General features: G+C 53.5%; 1 protein-coding gene across 1 annotated transcript in view; it reads left to right on the top strand.

Annotated features, from left to right (window-relative positions):
- Positions 1-16272, top strand: part of LOC149430634 (prostaglandin F2 receptor negative regulator-like) — a gene marked incomplete at its 5' end in the record, with an annotated part of 32620 nt that extends 16348 nt beyond the window's left edge. The window contains 6 exons of the mRNA XM_089666172.1: positions 245-580; positions 3759-4163; positions 9694-10089; positions 11614-11721; positions 13213-13509; positions 15042-16272. Of these exons, the coding sequence (XP_089522298.1) occupies positions 245-580; positions 3759-4163; positions 9694-10089; positions 11614-11721; positions 13213-13509; positions 15042-15211 (1712 nt within the window). The remainder of the gene's footprint in view (positions 1-244; positions 581-3758; positions 4164-9693; positions 10090-11613; positions 11722-13212; positions 13510-15041) is intronic.
- Between the last annotated feature and the right edge of the window lie 2081 nt (positions 16273-18353).

Raw genomic sequence — 18353 nt, 5'->3', positions numbered from 1 at the left:
CCTTGGCCCTTGGAGATGGGGTTTCCATTGCTTTGTGTGTCCTCAAGTTAGACCCTATACCTCCAATATAACATGACCCCAGCCCTAGTCATTACCCTACATCTCCCAAAACTGAGCCCAGTCCCTTCAATCCAAAATGGCTCCAACCCAGGCCCATAGAGAATAGAATCTGCATGATCTATGGCGAGTGAAACCATTAATAAACCTTTTCCTACCTTCTCATTGGATGTCTCTTGTTTCGTAGTACTGACCGTAACCGTACCTGTGAAAGAGATGGAGGTCCAGGAGGGGGCTCCCCTCACCCTTCCCTGCCAGGTGTCTCTGGACTCCAATGTTCCAGTGCTGATCCAGGTCCGCTGGTTTTGGTCTGACGGTGGAGACGTTCAAGAGCTGGTTGGTGGACTTGACCCAGAACCATCCCAGGAGAGGACCTACACCCACAAGCTGGAGGTGCCCCAGGCTCTGCTTTCGGGGAATTACACGTGTCGGGGCTCCGCTTGGACCCTGCTGAGGGATGGCAGCTGGAAGAAGGCAGCAGAGCGGACGTCCGATGCTGTCCGGGTGGAGGTGGTCTCTGCAGGTGAGTGTTCCCATCAACCCTGTACCCCCTTGATAGGTCCAGATATCTTGTGGCTAGGAACGTCAGGGATGACCGGAGATTGTGCCTGCTTTTATTATTTAAAAAACTGGAAATGTTTTAATTTTAGTTTTTGGGTTTTTTTTATTGTATTTATAACTTAATATTATCCATTATTATTAACAAGAATTATAATAAAGAATAGTATTTATTAATATTTTATTACTTATTATTCTTTTATTTGTACTAATTTTTTTCATTAAACCATTGGGGTGGTCAGTACCAAGGCTGCGGGGGTCTCCAGTCTGAGGAGGGGATGTCTTTGTTTTATGTTAAAAAAAAAAAAAAAATTGGGGAGGTTTAATTTTTTAAATATACATAATTTTTTTTTTTTATGTCATTGGGGATGGCAATGCCAGAGCTTTGGGGGGTTGTCTACATTTGGAGGGTTGTTCTCGGTTTTTTTTTTAAAAAGTAGGTTTTTCTTGTATTTTTATTATTATTATTATTATTATTTTTGTTTTTTTTATTATTGTTTTTGTATTCTTATATTTATTGTTTTATTTAAAATTTTTCTTTATTTTAATTTTTTTTTTTTTGATAAGGCAGCACCAAGGCTGTGGGGGGTCTCCAGTTAATTAAAAAAAATGGAGATGGTTTTATTTCATTTTAATTTATTTTTGTTCTATTTAATTTATTATCTCGTCATTCTTTATCATTTTTATTTTTGATTATTTGATCCTTTTACTTATTTAATTAAGTGATTTTGGAAGTCAGTGCTGGGGCTGCGGGGGTGTCTGGTGGGAGGGGGGGGGGGTTATTTATTTATTTATTTTTTTTTTATTTTCGGGTTAATAAAAGTAGATTGAGCCTCTTCGCTCTGCACGTCATCCTTGGCTGACTCTCCCTTCCTACATATGACCTCCTGCTGGGTTGCGTGATTAGCGCTCCTCGCCTCGGCGCGTCCAATCCCGCCAGCCGCACCTGATCGGCTCAGACCTCCGGAATCTCATTAATCGAAATCTCCAATTTCCAAAGGTGCAATAAATGCGACGGCAGCCCAAGATATTATGTCGTTTAAGGGCCAACTCCGACCCATTTTTTTTTTTTTTTTTTTTTTTTCAGTTTGAAATGGAGTGAGGAAGGGTTAGAACCTCTACTGCTCTGTGTTCCCAAGAGGAACTTTTTCATCACTTCCTGTCCTGGTGTCACACAGAACAGTAGGAGGAATCACTGTTTCTTGGTACCTACAGAACAGAAGCAGGCAAGAATCGGCTGTGGGTTTAAATTCCTTGTAGTGTGCAAAGCTGGATGATGTGAAATCATGCATGAGGGCCTCTGAGAGGAGGTAGGGGCGCTGTGATGTTTTCAGGCAGCTATGTACAGCATCCTGCCGGCCCCTTCCACTTAGCCATGATCTGCCTGCTTTGCTTCGAGAAGCACAGAGACCCAGTGATGACATCATAGGGTATGTTGTGAAAATGGAAAGATTTTATTATCATGACAGGAAAGGAGAGACCAGCGAAGGCAAAATATAATCCGATTTCTTGGTCTTCGTGTCATCCTGGTGTCTGTGCTCCCCTGTAGGGGCTCCCACCGCTCGGGGATGGAGGTGTGGGATCAGCGCTCCCCTCCAGCAGCCTCCCTGTCTCGCCAGCTGCGCTCACTCAGTGTGTGGTCGCGGCTCGTCCAGGAATATAATCCGCTCACCTTGCGGGATTTTTTTGTGCGCTCTTTTTGGATGAAATAAAACTTTTCCTCTCTGACGCGGCCATGTAATATATTGGAAGGTTTTAGCAATCTTCACCGTCTCAGATCAGATTGGATCATATGGAAGTTCTATCTGCCGTTCCCTGTGATTTCTGTTACACCCCCATCAACCGTTCCCTGTGATTTCTGTTACACCCCCATCAACCGTTCCCTGTGATCTCTGTTACACCCCCATCAACCGTTCCCTGTGATCTCTGTTACACCCCCATCAACCGTTCCCTGTGATCTCTGTTACACCCCCATCAACCGTTCCCTGTGATCTCTGTTACACCCCCATCAACCGTTCCCTGTGATCTCTGTTACACCCCCATCAACCGTTCCCTGTGATCTCTGTTACACCCCCATCAACCGTTCCCTGTCTTCTCTGTTACACCCCCGTCTACCGTTCCCTGTCTTCTCTGTTACACCCCCATCAACCGTTCCCTGTGATCTCTGTTACACCCCCATCAACCGTTCCCTTTGTTCTCTGTTACACCCCCATCACCCGTTCCCTGTCTTCTCTGTTACACCCCCATCACCCGTTCCCTGTCTTCTCTGTTACACCCCCATCAACCGTTCCCTGTGATCTCTGTTACACCCCCATCAACCGTTCCCTGTGATTTCTGTTACACCCCCATCACCCGTTCCCTGTCTTCTCTGTTACACCCCCATCAACCGTTCCCTGTGTTCTGTTACACCCCCATCAACCGGTACCTGTCTTCTCTGTTACACCCCCATCTACCGTTCCCTGTGATCTCTGTTACACCCCCATCAACCGTTCCCTGTCTTCTCTGTTACACCCCCATCTACCGTTCCCTGTGTTCTCTGTTACACCCCCGTCTACCGTTCCCTGTGTTCTCTGTTACACCCCCGTCTACCGTTCCCTGTGATCTCTGTTACACCCCCATCAACCGTTCCCTGTGATCTCTGTTACACCCCCATCAACCGTTCCCTGTGATCTCTGTTACACCCCCATCAACCGTTCCCTTTGTTCTCTGTTACACCCCCATCAACCGTTCCCTGTGATCTCTGTTACACCCCCATCAACCGTTCCCTGTGATCTGTTACACCCCCATCAACCATTCCCTGTGTTCTCTGTTACACCCCCGTCTCCTGTTCCCTGTGATCTCTGTTACACCCACATCTACCGTTCCCGGTGTTCTCTGTTACACCCCCATCAGCCGTTCCCTGTGATCTCCGTTACACCCCCGTCTCCCGTTCCCTGTGATCTCCGTTACACCCCCGTCTACCGTTCCCTGTGATCTGTTACCCCCCCCCATCTGCCTTTCCCTCATATCTCTGTTACACCCCGATCTGTGTTTTCCTGTGATCTCCCTATTACACCCCGATATCTATGGGGAGAGGGGGGGGGGGGTTAGGAACACTTCTCTGTATTTCCCGCACTAACTCCCCGTTCCCTCCATCTCCGCAGTGCCGGACCTCCAGGTGAAGTTGAACACATCGGTTCTTCCCCAGATGTCAGATGAGCCCACGGAGCTCCTGTGCCGCCTGACGGTTTCGGGGAACCTGCGTCTGTCCGTGTCCTGGTACTTCTCATCGTCCCAGAACCCCGACACGTCCGTATTGGTGGGCTCCATGAAGCAGGACTGGACCCTGCAGGCGGGAGAGGAGTACCAACAGCGTCTGGACAAGGGCGAGGTGATCTTCTCCCGCCGGGACCCCGGAACCTTCGCACTGCGTATCCAGTGGACATCGGAGGAGGACCGGGGGAGCTACCACTGCATGGGCACCGTGTGGAAGCAGCAGCTGGACAACAGCTGGACCCTGGTGAGCCAGGAGATCTCCGAACCCGTCGTGGTCAACTGGGCCACAGAAGGTAAGGAGATGTAATATCCCAGGAGGGCCACGTGGGGCGCTGTGTTCTGGATTCTGTTTCAGCTGTTTGTTGAATTCTAGGTAATGAACCCTGCAGTATATTTACCCCTCGCCTGCCGGGCGCTTCTACCCCCTTCCTGCCCGCCGGGCGCTTCTACCCCCTTCCTGCCCGCCGGGCGCTTCTACCCCCTTCCTGCCCGCCGGGCGCTTCTACCCCCTTCCTGCCCGCCGGGCGCTTCTACCCCCTTCCTGCCCGCTGGGCGCTTCTACCCCCTTCCTGCCCGCTGGGCGCTTCTACCCCCTTCCTGCCCGCTTCTACCCCCTTCCTGCCTGCTTCTACCCCCTTCCTGCCTGCTTCTACCCCCTTCCTGCCTGCTTCTACCCCCTTCCTGCCTGCTTCTACCCCCTTCCTGCCCGCTTCTACCCCCTTCCTGCCCGCTTCTACCCCCTTCCGGGCGCTTCTACCCCCTTCCGGGCGCTTCTACCCCCTTCCGGGCGCTTCTACCCCCTTCCGGGCGCTTCTACCCCCTTCCTGCCCGCCGGGCGCTTCTACCCCCTTCCGGGCGCTTCTACCCCCTTCCTGCCCGCCGGGCGCTTCTACCCCCTTCCTGCCCGCCGGGCGCTTCTACCCCCTTCCTGCCCGCTTCTACCCCCTTCCTGCCCGCTTCTACCCCCTTCCTGCCCGCTTCTACCCCCTTCCTGCCCGCTTCTACCCCCTTCCTGCCCGCTTCTACCCCCTTCCTGCCCGCTTCTACCCCCTTCCGGGCGCTTCTACCCCCTTCCGGGCGCTTCTACCCCCTTCCGGGCGCTTCTACCCCCTTCCGGGCGCTTCTACCCCCTCCCGGGCGCTTCTACCCCCTCCCGGGCGCTTCTACCCCCTCCCTGCCTGCCGGGCGCTTCTACCCCCTCCCTGCCTGCCGGGCGCTTCTACCCCCTCCCTGCCTGCCGGGCGCTTCTACCCCCTCCCTGCCTGCCGGGCGCTTCTACCCCCTCCCTGCCTGCCGGGCGCTTCTACCCCCTCCCTGCCTGCCGGGCGCTTCTACCCCCTTCCTGCCTACAGGGCGCTTCTACCCCCTTCCTGCCTACAGGGCGCTTCTACCCCCTTCCTGCCTACAGGGCGCTTCTACCCCCTTCCTGCCTACAGGGCGCTTCTACCCCCTTCCTGCCTACAGGGCGCTTCTACCCCCTTCCTGCCTACAGGGCGCTTCTACCCCCTTCCTGCCTACAGGGCGCTTCTACCCCCTTCCTGCCTACAGGGCGCTTCTACCCCCTTCCTGCCTACAGGACGCTTCTACCCCCTTCCTGCCTACCGGGCGCTTCTACCCCCTTCCTGCCTACATTGATGGACACTGATAGTGTAGATGTCCCCTCTGAGGAATGCCGATTCTCTCCTCTCATGACAGCTCCTGAGGAGAGAAATGCCAATAACCGGCATATCCTTATTTACATGCAATCGTTGTGATTGGACACAGCTGATCACATGACAGAGCCGAAGTCATCGGCTCTTTCCGTTGATTGGTGATTGCCACGCTGAGCGCCTGGGGGGGGGGGGGGCACACACGCACGACTAGAGTGGGAGGACATCATATGACTTCCTCCCAGAAGGAGAGAACCGCCTTGTACCCGTCATTCCCTTGTATGGCGGGCGGGAGGCAGTTAATGTACTTTTTAGGAAACAAGAATACTGCCCATGTTACATGTTACATGCTACCTACAGTTACATGAACACAATACAAGACATACGGAGTGCTACAAAGTCACATACAGACGTGTTACCTGTCCTTTCCCAGCAATGCACATTGGCAGATGTCTCCATGCAGCAGGAAGGCTCCAACCATCACCTATCTTCTGTTCTCGCTGGTCCACAATCTCCTTCATGAACAGGACTCTGGATAACTGAATGCCGATCAAAGCTTCTATCACTAAATAAAATGGTTGCCTTGCAGTCCTGTTCACACTGTTGCGTTTGCTTCGCTTCAAGAACTAGACCTCGTGTCCCTTTCATGGTGCTTCAAAGCGTCTTCAAAGCCTCCATAGATGTCTATGACCACACCCGCTAGCGGCACCTACAGCTTTTCATTGGCTTTTACTCAGCTTTTGGAGGTATTGCAAGTATGGGATATCCCAGGGTGCACTAGGAAACCAACGAGAACTGGAAAGACGTCATCAGCAGTCACTTCCGGTTCCTGTGTATATATTCTGGGAGTGTCTGGTGCAGACGTCAAATCTGGTGTGCAGCTTGGAGTAGCAGAAAGGTGAACAGGGTCCGGAGCAGAGCAACTAGAAGAAAGCACGTCAGGTGCCCGAGGCCGAGCGGGCACTGGAGAGAGAGCACTGAATGGCAGAGGATCAACAGAGCTGGGGGACCAAAGCAGGAGAAACCAGCAATGGCACACGGGGTGTGTAGTGTGGGAACAATATAGCGGGAGGTGAGCAGGGACCACAGATAGAGGACAACAGCAAACCAAAGGATCAGCAGAGCTAAGGGTTACTACAGAATGGGAGATCAGCAGAGCTGGGGGTACTACTGAGCAGGGGATCAGCAGAGCTGGAAGTTACTACAGAACGAGGGATCAGCAGAGCTGGGGGTTGCTAAGGAACGAGGGATCGGCAGAGCTGGGGGATTGCTAAGGAACGAGGGATCGGCAGAGCTGGGGGTTGCTAAGGAACGAGGGATCGGCAGAGCTGCGGGATTGCTAAGGAACGAGGGATCGGCAGAGCTGGGGGTTGCTAAGGAACGAGGGAACGGCAGAGCTGGGGGTTGCTAAGGAACGAGGGTTCAGCAGAGCTGGGGGTTGCTAAGGAACGAGGGTTCAGCAGAGCTGGGGGTTGCTAAGGAACGAGGGTTCAGCAGAGCTGGGGGTTGCTAAGGAACGAGGGTTCAGCAGAGCTGGGGGTTGCTAAGGAACGAGGGTTCAGCAGAGCTGGGGGTTGCTAAGGAACGAGGGTTCAGCAGAGCTGGGGGTTGCTAAGGAACGGGGATCAGCAGCGCTGGGGGGTACTAATAAGCTGGGGAAACTGCCGAACGAGGGTACCAGTAAGCTGGGGAATCTGCTGAGTGGTGGTACTACAGAGCTGGCGTTCTACTGGGCCCCTTTAAACAAATAAAATCAACACACACCAGGAATTTGCCAAGTTTCACTAAAGCTTCTGCTGAGTGGAGGATCAGCAGATCTGGGGGTTGGGGTTACTACTGAACGGGGGAAGCCGCAGAGCTGGGAGTACTAATCTGGGGATCTGCTGAGCGAGGGTACCAGTGAGCTGGGGTTCTGCTGAGCGGTGGTACTACCGAGCTGGGGTTCTGCTGGGCCCCTTTACACAAATAGAAAATTAACACACACAGGGCGTTTAGTGTCATAAATGAACCCTAATAATTTTTTTTTTTCGGGGGGTTGCGGGTGTTAGGGGTCAATTGCTTGGGTGTAAATTACATGTTTTCCCTTTTTGAACCCAGAAATGATGTAATAACGTAGGGCGGGGTCAGTGAAGCAGACGTCCACTGGTCTCCCTCCCCTCTACCTGGCTGCACTTGCCATGCCAGGTCCTGGGTCTGTAGGTGGGACAACGGAACCCCAGGAACTAAGGCTGGGGGGGGGATTCCACACTATTTGGGGTGGAAGGAAGCGATGATGGTGGATGTGCAACCGCCCGATCGCTTCCACCTGATGGCTGACAGTTGGCTTCTCAGATTTTCACACCTTCCCATCTGCTGCGTATGACGTACGCTGGTGTCATGGTGTCACCGGGGTGGTTGAGCGGCTTTGTTTGCTGTCTGTGTCTTGAAGCACCTTGGGGGAGGAGGGGGTGCAGCTACTGGGCGATCCCCATAGCAGAGAGGCGCCCTATTGGCTACAAAAGTCTTCTTTGTCTTGTTGATTCTTGACACAATTTCTATAAAACTTCGGTCTGGTATTCATCCAGGAGCTCCTCCAAACAATGGGAGGACTGAAGAGGTGGATTATCTCGGCTGATTGTAGGTACATAGGCCAATCCCAACCAATCCCGTCTTGGCTTCTATTGTTTTAAAGGACAACACGCCAGCCTTGTGCAAACACTTCCATCATTAAGCCGTGACATGCAATGAGATGTTCCCACAAGAAACCAAATCTCTACATGTACACGCTTCCCATAGTCTGTACAATGCGTGTCTTCCTCCCGGCCATCACGCCGATCTGTTAAGGTTTGGGTTGGGCTCCGTAGCTGAGTACACCCGAGCAGCCACCATGTTTGACAGTTGGGATGGTGTTCTTGGGGTCATAGGCAGCATTCCTCCTGTTTGGGTCATTGTCATGCTGGAACACCCATCCACCACCCATTTTCAATGCCCTGGCTGAGGGAAGAAGGTTCTCACCCAAGATTTGAGGGTACATTGCCCCGTCCATCATCCTTTTGATGCGGTGCAGTTGTCCTGTCCCCTTAGCAGAAAAACACCCCCAAAGCAGAATGTTTCCACCATGTTTCACAGTTGGGATGGTGTTCTTGGGGTCATAGGCAGCATTCCTCCTCCTCCAAACACGGCAAGTTGGGTTGATGCCAAAGAGCTGGATTTTGGTCTCCTCTGACCACAACACGTCCCACCAGTCCTCCTCGACATCATTCAGATGTTCAGTGGCAGACTTCAGACGGGCTGGACATGGGCTTTCTTGAGCAGAGGGACCGTGCGGGCACTGCAGGATTTCAGTCCTTGTCGGCGTAGTGTGTTACCAATTGTTTTCTTGGTGACTGTGGTCCCAGCTGCCTGGAGATCATTGACAAGATCCTCACGTGTAGTTCTGGGATGATTCCTCACTGTTCTCATGATCATTGACACTCCACGAGGTGAGATCTTGCATGGTGCACCAGACCTAGGGAGACTGACACTTGTTTTGTGTTTCTTCCATTTGTGAATGATTGCACCAACTGTTGTCACCTTCTCACCAAGCTGCTTGGCCATAGTTTGGTAGCCCAGTCCAGCCTTGTGTAGGTCTACCATCTTGTCCCTGACATCCCTGGACAGCTCTTTGGTCTTTGCCATGGTGGAGAGTTTGGAATCTGATGGTTTGATGGCTCCTGTGGACAGGTGTCTTTTATACAGGTAACACAATGAGATTGGCAGCACTCCCTTTAAGAGACTGCTTCTAATCTCAGCTTGTTACCTGTATGAGAGACACCTGGGAGCCAGAAATCCTGCTGAATGATAGGGGATCAAATCCTTCTTTCCTGCACTGTATGTGGCGCCTCCTATGTTCTGCTTGTGCTGTTGCATCTTGGGAAATTGCATTCCATGGGGCCGTTTTGCCGTTGACATAATGGACCAACTGTGGCAGGTTTAATGGTGGCACCCATTGACACCCTCAGGCCAATCAGATCTGTATTGGAGGGCTGCAATGTACTAAACCCTTTGGTGATCGAGGTTCTCTGTTACTATGAAGCTTCAGTTTTTCTTCCAGCAGTTTCCAGTGTTCGCCCCATGGGGGGGGGGGGGGGGGGGGTCTACATTCGTGGCTCTGGATCTTTGTACACCCATCTGATTGCTTCTCCTCTTCCTGCAGAATCGTCCCTCGTCGTTAACGCCAGGCCAATACAGGCGGTGTCTGCAGCAGGAGGAACCTTCGAGATGATATGCACGGTGCAACCTAAGAACATACCCTTCCCCCAATACTCAGTGCAGGTGACGCTGACACCCCAGGACCCCAGTCAGCCCCCCGTCACAGTCATCTCTCTGAACCGCGAGGGGGTGGCGCATCGGAAGCTGCCCGAAGGCAGTAATACCTTTCTGGAGAAAGGGAAGGAGGGCGTCTATATCTTCAGACTGTACCAGGCACAGAACCATAACAGTGGAGCCTATCGGTGTGCGATGTCCGCCTGGACACAAGGCGGGGGCGGGGTGTGGCGGATGGTGCAGAATCGGACCACAAATCCTGTACAGCTGGAGTTCCAGAATTCAGGTACGATGACATGTTGGGTCTCTGGGAGGGGGGGTGGTGGTGGTGGTGGTGATGATGGTGGTTGGTGTTGGATGATCGAATAGTAAAGATAGACACTATATCATCAAAAGTCTGTGGACACCTCATCTTTATACCGTACCTATGTGGGCCTGTTGGGTATTCCATTCCAAACCCTTGGCTGTCCATGTGGAGTTGCCCTCCCCCACCTCCAATGGCCATTAATATGGAGTTGCCCCCTCGCCCAATGGCCATTAATATGGAGTCTCCTGCTTCCCCCTTTGTGCCTATGACCTCCACTCTAATTTGTAGATGTCCCGCAAGATTTTGGAGGTATATGGAGTTGTTCCCACACCCCCAATGGCCATTAATATGGAGTTGCCTGCTTCCCCCTTTGTACCTATGACCTCCACTCTTCTTGGTAGACTTCCCACAAGATTTTGAAGGTATATGGAGTTGCCCCCTCGCCCAATGGCCATTAATATGGAGTCACCTGCTTACCTATGACCTCCACTCTTCTTGGTAGACTTCCCAAAAGATTTTGGAGGTATAGGGAGTTGTTCCCACACCCCCAATGGCCATAAATATGGAGTTGCCTGCTTCCCCCTTTGTACCTATGACCTCCACTCTTCTTGGTAGACTTCCCACAAGATTTTGGAGGTATATGAAGTTGCTCCCACACCCCCAATGGCCATTAATATGGAGTTGCCCCCTCGTCCAGTGGCCGTTAATATGGAGTCGCCTGCTTCCCCCTTTTGTGCCTATGACCTCCACCTCTTCTTGGTAGACTTCCCACAAGATTTTGGAGGAGGTCTGTGGGAATTTGTGCATATTTTTCAGGTCAGGTACTGATGTTGGATGAGAAGACCTGGCTCACCATCTACGTTCCAGTTCATCTCAAAGGTGTTCCGTAGGGTTAAGGACAGATACAGATGTGTGAGAAGACCTCATATGAAAAGTCTTCCAAAAGTAGGGTTGGGGTCAGGTCTCTGTAAAGGACACTAGAGTTCTTCCATGACCTCAAACCTACTGAACACCTTTAGTATGAGGTCTTCTCCATCCCAAAAGGTGTTCAGTAGGGTTGAGGTCAGAGCTCTGTGCAGGACACCGGAGTTCCTCCACACCAAACTGGTCAAGCCACGTCTTTATGACTCTGTACACAAGGGACAGTCATGGTGGAACAGAAAAGTGTCTTCACCAAACTGTTACCACAAGGGCACAATTGTCTCCAGTGTCTGAATGTTGTGGAGAGATGCAAGTGTAAAATAGGTGATTACTCCCATCCCCAGCCCATTCTCAGGGCAAATAATGAGGGGGCGGGGGGGTATATGAATCTCCAATAAGTGAGGAACCCTTGGCATTGGCCTACTCTCAGGCCCAGCAATAGAGGACATTTAGAAGTTCATCCTAGGGTTGATTGGCCTGGTGTGCCCCCTGTTGGTCTAAGATGTAAGTTGTCATCTGAATCAGTAAATGGTTACCTTGTGTCCATTGTCCTCACCATGTCACTTTCCTTCCTCCAATCAGGACCAGTCTTCAATGTGACCGCTCGCTCAGACAGCCCCAGCGTTTACCGCGGTGAGAGGTCCGAGTTCTGGTGCATCATAACCATCGATGGGCCAGCCGTGGATCCAGGTAATTTCAGCAAATTATTTCGTAACTTCTGACACAGCCGCCATTTTTAGAAGCGCATAAGTCTTGTTAGCTCCGCTCCCTCTGTTCCCTGTCCAAGCCGTGTGTTAGCAGCTCTGCTCCTCCTACCCCCTCAGCAGTGACTCTGCAGCTCCCCCCCTCCCAGCAGTGCCTCTGCAGCTCAGACCCCCCCCCCCTCCCCCACATCCAGCAAGCAGTGACTCTGCAGCTCAGATACCCCCCCCATCCACCAAGCAGGGACTCTGCAGCTCAGCACCCCCCCTCCCGGCAGTGACTCTGCAGCTCTACCCCTCCCCCCCCTTCCCAGCAGTGACCTTGCAGCTTTCAGCTTCCCCCCCCCCCCCCCCTCCCAGCAGAGATTCTGCAGCTTAGCCCCCCCCCCCAGCAGTGATTCTGCAGCTCGGCTCCCCCTCCCTGCAGTGACTCTGCAGCTCTACCTCTCCCCCCCTCCCTGCAGTGACCTTGCAGCTTTCAGCTTCCCCCCCCCCCCCCCTCCCAGCAGAGATTCTGCAGCTTAGCCCCCCCCCCCCAGCAGTGATTCTGCAGCTCGGCTCCCCCTCCCAGCAGTGACTCTGCAGCTCTACCTCTCCCCCCCCCCCCCTCCCTGCAGTGACCTTGCAGCTCTCAGCTTCCCCCCCCCCCTCCCCTCCCAGCAGAGATTCTGCAGTTTAGCCCCCCCCTCCTAGCAGTGATTCTGCAGCTCTACCCCTCCCTGCAGTGACCTTGCAGCTCTCAGCTTCCCCCCCCCCTCCCAGCAGAGATTCTGCAGCTCTCAGCTTCCCCCCCCTCCCCTCAGCTTAGCCCCCCTCTCCTAGGAGTGATTCTGCAGCTCGGCTCCCCCTCCCAGCAGTGACTCTGCAGCTCTACCCCTCCCTGCAGTGACCATGCAGCTCTCAGCCCCCCCCCCCCTCCCTCCCAGCAGTGACCTTGCAGCTCCCAGCTTCCCCCCCCCCCCCCTCCCCTCCTAGGAGTGATTCTGCAGCTCGGCTCCCCCTTCCCAGCAGCAACTCTGCAGCTCCCTCCCTCCCAGTAGTGACTCTGCAGCTCTCAGCTCACCCCTCCCAGCAGTGACCCTGCAGCTCAACCCCCCCCCCTCCCAGCAGCGGCTCTGCAGCTCTCAACCCCCCCAACCCCCCCCCCCCCAGCAGCAACCCTGCAGCTCTCAGCTACTCCGCCCCCCCCCCTCCCTCCTAGCAGTGACCCTACAGCTCAACCCCTTCCCAGCAGTGACTCTGCAGCTCAGCTCCCCCCCCCCCCCCCCAGCAGAGATTCTGCAGGTTAGCCCCCCCTCCCAGCAGTGACCCTGCAGCTTTCAGCTCTCCCAACCCCCCCCCCACCCCTCCTTCCCAGCACTGACCTTGCAGCTCTCAGCTCCTCCCTCTCCCCCCCCCCCCCCCCTTTCTCAGCAGCGACCCTGCAGCTCTCAGGTTCTCCCCCCCCCAGACCCCCCCTCACCTCTCATTTTCTCTGCAGCGGACATGGCATTTGAGGTCTCCTGGTTCGTCCAGAACCCGAGTGGCTCCGTGGTGCTCCTGGGGGAGACGGATCGCACGGCTCAGGTCAAGCACAGCCGCAGGAACAGCAGCAGCGAGGTGGCCTTGGAGCGGATCAGCGATATGGAGTACCGGCTGCGGGTGTACGGCTGTGAGGAGGAGGACGCCGGCGGCCATTACTGTACGGTGACCCCCTGGGTGAGGACCGGCGAGGGCGGCTGGAGCAGGCAGGAGAGCGTGACGTCTTCCCCCGTGGCCATGACCGTCAGGGTGGATTGTAAGTAAATATACGCCACCGCCGTGTCTGTGTTCCAGGCTGGTTGGGCATCATCAGTGCAGTGTGTGGAAACAGCGGAGACAGGGGACGCTCTGGGGGTGTATGAGGACTGCAGGTGCAGGGAGGACAAAGGAATCTGTGGGGGGGGGGGACTGGAGTTGCAGAACAAGGAGGTGTAGCAGAGTGCTGCAGCGGGGGGGGGGGGGGGGGGCCCTCAGCAGAATCGCGGAGATACCTTTAGTATAAAAACCAAAGGGGTGAGTGAGGTCTCCTCGCTCGTTGCAGCACCGGCACTCTGGGTAAAACCCGCACCACCCACCAGAGAGGGGACCCACCACTGCATCCTGGGAGAGACGCTCCGGGGGTCTGCACGTGAAGAACTCTTATCTCCAAAAACCCCCTGTACCCCTTCTCACCTCAATACCATAAGAGGGGGAGGTGTTATGTAGTCCAGAATGCATAGTTGCATAGTCCAACCTTGCCCCTTCCCACCTCAGTACGGTAGGGGGGACGTGTTCTGTAGTCCAGCGTTGCCCCGTCTCTTCTCACCTCAATTCCATAAGAGGGAGGTGTTTATGTAGTCCATAATGCATAGTTACATAGTCCAACCTTGCCCCTTCCCATCTCAGTACTGTAGGGGGAGGTGTTCTGTAGTCCAGTGTCCACTCTGCCCCCTCCCTCTCTCATCTCCGTAAACCCCTGTACCCCTTCTCACCTCAATACCATAAGAGGAAGGTGTTATGTAGTCCCGAATGCATAGTTGCATAGTCCAACCTTGATCCTTCCCACCTCAGTGCTGTAGGGGGGGGGGAAGTGTTCTGTAGTCCAGTGTGCAGTGTTGCCCCTTCCCTTCTCATCTCCAAAGCCCCTTCTCACCTCAATACCATAAGAGGGAGGTGTTATGTAGTCCCGAATGCATAGTTGCATAGTCCAACCTTGCCCCTTCCCACCTCAGTGCTGTAGGGGGGGGAAGTGTTCTGTAGTCCAGTGTTGTCCCTTCCCTTCTCATCTCCAAAGCCCCTTCTCACCTCAGTACCATAAGAGGGAGGTGTTATGTAGTCCAGAATGCATAGTTACATAGTCCACCTTGCCCCTTCCCACCTCAGTGCTGTAGGGGGGGGAAGTGTTCTGTAGTCCAGTGTTGTCCCTTCCCTTCTCATCTCCAAAGCCCCTTCTCACCTCAGTACCATAAGAGGGAGGTGTTATGTAGTCCAGAATGCATAGTTACATAGTCCACCTTGCCCCTTCCCACCTCGGTAACCTAGGAGGGAGGTATTCTGTAGTCCTGGAAGCTGTGATTTCAGTGGGGTGAGGGGGTCAGAATTGTCAGCTCAGTAGTCGGGGGTCTCTGGATTGGCTGGCATTGCATGTTGTATAGTGTGTGTAGTACCAGATGTGTCCAGAAGGGGGTCCCACCAGCCTCATGGTGGGATTGTTGTGTGATGGCGCCACCTAATGGCCACACATAGGTAGTGCAGGTAATTATGAATCCTGACAAATCGATTTTTTTTTTTTTTTTTTTCGTCCCGCAGTGCTGAGTGCGTTCAAATACCCGCTGCTGATTGGAGCTGGCCTGTCGCTGGTGGCCGGCCTCCTCTCCTGCCTGATTGGATACTGCAGCTCCCGCTACTGCTGCAAGGCGCAGCCGGTCCAGGAGAAGAGGCGGGAACATCGCAGGCTCATGTCGATGGAGATGGACTGACAACCATGGCGAGCGCACGCCGGTGCTGCGCGACGCTGAATGAGCCACTGACTGTTATGGGGGAGGGGATGTGGGGGGGAGGGGGGGTCCTTTAATCTACAGATGCCAAATAAGAGCCTCATGTGACTCTGATGGGATTGTACCACTGACCCAGTGCGGGGGAGGGGTCTGTCTTCTACTTTGCATATCCCCCCCACTGCCCCGCCTCTTCCAGGAATGGACCATAACGACGGTACGATGGGGGTGGGGGGACGCTGCTGCACCCGGCCCCCCTCTACAAAGCAATAAGTACCTGAAATGACAGGATTTACCCCTACAGGAGGATCGACGTCCATCGACTGATCCAGGGAATTGTGTGCGACGCCACTGCCGCTGCAGGTGCTATATCCCGCCACGGCGACACACACTGTGACCTGCACCTCCCCCGAGGACCCGCCGACGCACACACACGCCACAATCCTCCTGAATGTCTGAAGACTTGCGTGAAAAATGTTTTGGTAATTGCGTTTGTGTTTTTATACGGTTTTCTCCGCGGTTCCCGCCCTGAGCCCAACCCAAACCCGCCAGCGGGGTCACCCTTCCAAAAGAAAAGACCGGCTGTGCCCCCCCAAAAAAAAATGTAGACGCTAATAACCACTTTTTTTTTTTTTTATCCGGATACAATGGACTGAGAGTCTCCGCCTGGGACGTCCTTGTCTGCCATGTCCCGCCCACAAAGGCTGGACTTAATCTGGAAGTACCTCCCAGGAGGGGCTCTCTCCCTTCACATCATCCACATTGATTTGCCGCCGAACTTTCCTTTTAGATCTGAGCAGTCTGGGGGGTATAAGAGGAGCCCCCTGCTGGCACCCAATCTTCCACGTGGGAGCCGGGGACCCCTTGCTTCTCATGGGGGAAGGGGCCCTTTTTGTGCTGCTGGCGGTTTTGGTTTAACCCTTCGTCTTCCAGAACAGTCTGATTGCACTCCTGACGGAGAAGGAAATTGCCATATCCATGTTTTGTGTGTTTTTATCCCAAATTTCTCCGTCCTGAGCAATAAAAAATGCAGTTTTTATTTTTTATTTTGGTGTCGGTGATGAGAGAGGGTGTGTCTCTGGGGTGGGAGGGGGAGGGAAACGAGCAAATGGTACCCCCAAACAGGAATTCCCCTCCCCCATAGCCTCTACTTCCTTCATAGTATTGTTCTGCCTCCTTTTGTGGGCTGTGGACAACCCAACATGAGGAACCTGGGACCTGCTGCACCAGGAAGAACCTGGGACCTGCTGCACCAGGAAGAACCTGGGACCTGCTGCACCAGGAAGAACCTGGGACCTGCTGCACCAGGAAGAACCTGGGACCTGCTGCACCAGGAAGAACCTGGGACCTGCTGCACCAGGAAGAACCTGGGACCTGCTGCACCAGGAAGAACCCGGGACCTGCTGCACCAGGAAGAACCCGGGACCTGCTGCACCAGGAAGAACCCGGGACCTGCTGCACCAGGAAGAACCCGGGACCCGCCGCACCTGTGTAGGGTCTGACAATGGGTCCAAGGATCTCATCCCCATACCTAATGGCAGTCAGGGTGACATTGTCTAGCCTGTAGAGGTCTGTGTGTTCCTCCATGGATATACCCCTGACATCCTTGGACAGCTCTTTGGTCTTTGCCATGGTGGAGAGTTTGGAATCTGATGGTTTGATGGCTCCTGTGGACAGGTGTCTTTTATACAGGTAACACAATGAGATTAGCAGCACTCCCTTTAAGAGACTGCTTCTAATCTCAGCTTGTTACCTGTATGAGAGACACCTGGGAGCCAGAAATCCTGCTGAATGATAGGGGATCAAATCCTTCTTTCCCTCATGAACATGCAGATCCGTCATCATTTGTTAGACGCATTTCTGCTGAATTTGTTGTTGTATTCTGTCTCTCAGTGTTACACCGAACATTCCATTGTTAGACCGATCGTTTCTGTGTGAGGGGCGAACATTCCATTGTTAGACCGATCATTTCTGTGTGAGGGGCGAACATTCCATTGTTAGACCGATCATTTCTGTGTGAGGGGCGAACATTCCATTGTTAGACCGATCATTTCTGTGTGAGGGGCGAACATTCCATTGTTAGACCGATGGTTTCTGTGTGAGGGGCCAACGTTCCATTGTTAGACCGATCGTTTCTGTGTGAGGGGCCAACGTTCCATTGTTAGACCGATGGTTTCTGTGTGAGGGGCCAACGTTCCATTGTTAGACCGATGGTTTCTGTGTGAGGGGCCAACGTTCCATTGTTAGACCGATGGTTTCTGTGTGAGGGGCCAACGTTCCATTGTTAGACCGATGGTTTCTGTGTGAGGGGCCAACGTTCCATTGTTAGACCGATCGGTTCTGTGTGAGGGGGGAACATTCGGCATCAGGGGGGAGCGAATACACATTTCCTGCACTGTATAGACCTCATACCTGAGCGATGGGATGTGGAAGCTTCAAGTCTACTACAGTGATGCCTTGTGATCTTCCAGGTCCTGAGTGGCACTGCCACCATTTTGAAACCGCCTTGTATTTTTTTTTTTAAGGCGTTCTCTGATTGGACAAGGTGGAGAAGCAGAGAGGTGACATCATGATCTCCACCTCATACAATCATGCAGTCCCAACCCCCCCTCCCCACCCCATGGTCAGTGTGCAGAGGCACAGGACCCAGAAGACCATGGCTATCTCTGTAGTAGCTCCTCCTCCTCCAGTGATTTTCAGCTTCCACGGGGATCCCTCAGGTATGAGATGCGACTCCTTACCATGACCATTGTGCCAAGTTGGACCAATGTAATCATACCAAAAAAAAAAAAAATTCTTACCTGATGGAACTAAACCCTCCTCTCCTCCACAGCCAAGGAAACGTCCATCTTGGCCTCTGTTTGATCCTCAGTTGCCATGGTGTTGCACATGTGATCAGTTATGACTCCAGATGGCATTACAGTTCAGTTGAGAGGTCAAGCAACTGTGGCTGTTGTCATTCGCAGCCTTGAACCTGTTTTGGAAAACCATTTGATGGGTTTAGTTCCGCTTAGGCAGCTCCGTTCTACGCCCACACACTCCATATCACGGGTGTCAAACTGGTGGCCCTCCAGCTGTTGCCAAACTACAAGTCCCATGAGGCATTGCATGATTGACAGTTACAAGC

The sequence above is a fragment of the Staurois parvus genome, unplaced genomic scaffold, assembly GCF_062004578.1.
Source record: "Staurois parvus isolate SC_StPar_1 unplaced genomic scaffold, SC_StPar_1.0 ptg002570l, whole genome shotgun sequence".
NCBI lineage: Eukaryota > Metazoa > Chordata > Amphibia > Anura > Ranidae > Staurois > Staurois parvus.
The sequence above is the reverse complement of the archived record's forward strand: the minus strand, read 5'-3'. Positions and strand labels throughout refer to the sequence as shown.